General features: G+C 44.9%; 1 protein-coding gene across 3 annotated transcripts; it reads left to right on the forward strand.

The window, feature by feature from the left end:
* The first annotated feature begins 611 nt into the window (after positions 1–611).
* Positions 612–2,718, forward strand: LOC147608191 (nuclear transcription factor Y subunit C-1-like). 3 transcript variants are annotated; one of them, XR_015264457.1, is made up of 3 exons: positions 612–803; positions 1,467–2,428; positions 2,588–2,718. XR_015264457.1 is itself a non-coding variant. In XM_086789212.1 (2 exons), the coding sequence occupies exon 2, from the start codon at positions 1,570–1,572 to the stop codon at positions 2,371–2,373; it is 804 nt and encodes a 267-aa protein (XP_086645338.1). In that variant the 5' UTR covers positions 612–803; positions 1,467–1,569; the 3' UTR covers positions 2,374–2,718. The 3 variants fall into 3 exon arrangements, 2 of the variants coding, with proteins under 2 accessions (XP_086645338.1, XP_086645339.1); XM_086789212.1 differs by having other exon boundaries at positions 1,467–2,718; XM_086789213.1 differs by having other exon boundaries at positions 1,514–2,718.
* Positions 2,719–3,148: the final 430 nt, after the last annotated feature.

The following is a 3,148-nucleotide window of genomic DNA, read 5'->3' on the forward strand; positions in this document are numbered from 1 at the left end:
CGTGTCTTCCGGGCCCGGTCTTCTCGGAGGGACCGCCCGAGCTAGCCTCTCGTCCCGGACATCCGCGGGCGAGGCCCCAAGTGTGGATCCCCGCCCCGCGCGGGAGGCGGATGCCGCTCTCGCTGCCGGGCCGGGCACCGCGGAGGGGGCAGGGATCTCACACATACAATGGTGTGGGTAGTCTATGAGAGGCACACTTTTGGCTACACAATGTAAATCCTGATGCAGAATGTGGAGACATGGATATGTTTGCATGCAAGCAAAACAGATAAAGGAAATATTAGGCCCCTTGCATCTAAACATCCATCTTGTAAGCCATGTAAGGCTCTTTACATCAAGTCAACATATGGGCACTGCCCAAGTGAGCACGGACGTGCCCATACCTTAGTAAGGCACGCGAAGCTTGGCCCCACTTAAAGCACTAGTATGTCCTCAGATACATTACAAAGACCAAGAGGAGTGCATTGCCCAAGTGTGTAGAGCCCCTCACAAACATTTCCCTAAAAGAACAATAAAACCACTATGCATTTATGTACTAAATTATTAATAAAAACACATTTGCAAAGGAATCAACTTTAATCTATGCCCTAATTTGCAGGTCAAATAAGATGACTAAGCGTTGCCTTATAGTCCTCTCTGTTCTTCTGTATTTCCAGCGCTCGTTTTCTGCTTTTTTTTTTTTTGTTTGTGGGCCGAAGAAGCGAGATCCGTCTGTGTGCTCTGAGTGATCGCGCCGAATGAAGAGCCTTGAATGTTTGCTGCTTGACTGAGGCGCTGTGGGAAGATCAAGCAGCCCAGTCAAGGTTAGAGAACTCTCATCTTTAACTCATTTTTATGCATCTGACTGCAGTATACGGGATAGTTACCTGACAGGGCAATCATTGTTTTGTTTGTGTGTGTCATCCTATGAAAGAGATATCTATGAAGAAACTAATTTGGTTGGAATCATTATATGCGTCTGTTAATTTAAGGTTTAGTTCTGCACATGGGCTCATTTTAGTGCATGACCATCAGATGTGCATGTCAAGGGACAACATTAGTTAGGCATGTGCAGGAGAGATCATTACATGGGCATGGAGATTACATTTTTAGATGGTTATATATGCATTTGGAGTGTAGATTATTAAATATGCACGTGAAGTTAAAGAAAAATCATTAGATGGGCATGGCGAGCACATTTTTTAGATGGGTATTTGTGCATGTGAAAAGTAGGTTATCATATGGGCATGTGAAGACTAAGAAAAGAACATTAGGTGGGCATGGGTATTACATTTTTTGATGGGTATATATTCATGTAAAGTGTAGATCATCAAATGGGCATGCGAAGATGGATATTATGCACAGTTGCAGCTAATCATCTTTGAATTGATGAAAAGGGGAGAACCTTAGAAGGGCTCGTGGAGTACATTTTCAGATGGGCTATGTGCATGTGAGGTGTTGAATGTAAAGATGGGTTTTATGTGCAGGGGCAACAAAACATCTTGAATTCATTAGAAGCATTTTGCACTTCCAGGCAACAAGCAATACACTCAACACGGCGCCAAAAGTGTTGAGAGGTTAGCTCAGACAATGGATCAACAAAATAACCAGCAACCCATGGGTGTGGCAAGTGGGCAGCCCCATGTGCAATATGCCTTTGCACCAGGACAGATGCAAGGAGTACAGCCATCTGGTGTGATGCCTGGACCACCTTCGAGTGGCTATCCTGCTGCCCAAATGCAACCTATGGGGTATCAGAATATCCACATGCAGCAGCTGCAGCATTTTTGGAACACTCAAAGGCAAGATATTGAGCAGGTGAATGATTTTAAGAACCATCAGCTGCCTTTGGCTAGAATCAAGAAGATAATGAAAGCAGATGAGGACGTGAAGATGATCTCCGCCGAGGCACCTGTTCTTTTTGCGAAAGCCTGTGAGATGTTCACATTGGAGTTAACTTTAAGGTCGTGGATGCATGCCGAAGAGAATAAGAGGCGGACGCTGCAGCGAAATGACATTGCAGCAGCAATCACTAGAACTGACATTTTTGATTTCTTGGTGGACATTGTTCCTAGGGATGAGGTGAAAGAGGAAGGGCTTTCAGTAGCTAGAGGTGGTCTCCCACCTGCTGATGCTATCCCTTATGGGGGAATGTATTATATGGCACAGCCACAGGCTCCTGGGTATGGGCCTCCGCTGTCCCAGGTAGCTCAAAACGTGACAGGCTCACCAGCATACATTGTCGGAAGGCCAGCAATGCCCATGGATCCATCCATGTACATGGCTCAGCTACCCAGCATGGGATATGGAGCCCCACAGATGTGGCCAGCCCCACCGGCAGATGATCAAGGAGAAGTCCCTCCGGGAAGTCCATCAGACAATGTTTCTGGTTAGCATGCTGAGAAGATACCGTGACATCTCTAGCCCCGTGGTTAAGCAGAGATTTCAGGTATGGGTATAAGCAAGAAGTTCACACCAGGTCCAATGTGTTTGCCCAAGTAGTTGCATTATTACACTTGCTTGGCTGCTTCTAGATGTGGAAATCAACCTTTTGGTATTTCAATGCAAGTATTTGACATCTTTTTCATGTCTCTGTTACAATATGCAGCACCTTGATACTTTTGGAAGCTTTCAAAGTAGCTTGTATTGCTATTTGCAACTGCATGATTCTGCATTGCAGAGTTGTACACGAGTCTGCTTTTGCATTGCACATGCCAAATACAAGACTCTTTTGTGGTTTTTTGGCTTGCTGGAACAAATGGCCTGTGCCTGCAAAATAGGTTTTTTTTTTATGGCATGCAGACCAATTCAAAAGACAATTACAGACTCAGTGTTAAAATAGTATAATGTGGTTGTCTGTTTTGTGATGTGTGGGTGTGGATGTGGATGTGGATGTGGATGTGGGTGTGTGTGTGGGTGGGGGTGTGTGTGTGTGTGTGTGTGTGAGAGAGAGAGAGAGAGAGAGTAATATTAACGTCTACAAAATATCTGTGAGAGCATGAGTGATACAATGATACCATGGGTATATTGCGCCATGGAAAAAGTAACTAAAAGAAAATACAGAACTACCATCACTAGTGTATATGCAAATGGTGGGAACGGAGATGAAGTTGAGAAGTCCTGTGTGTGGAGCTCCTAACTAGCTATGTGATGGACTTTGTTCTTTTAG

Source organism: Cibotium barometz, chromosome 53 (assembly GCF_041138505.1).
Source record: "Cibotium barometz isolate CiBa-2024 chromosome 53, ASM4113850v1, whole genome shotgun sequence".
Lineage (NCBI taxonomy): Eukaryota > Viridiplantae > Streptophyta > Polypodiopsida > Cyatheales > Cibotiaceae > Cibotium > Cibotium barometz.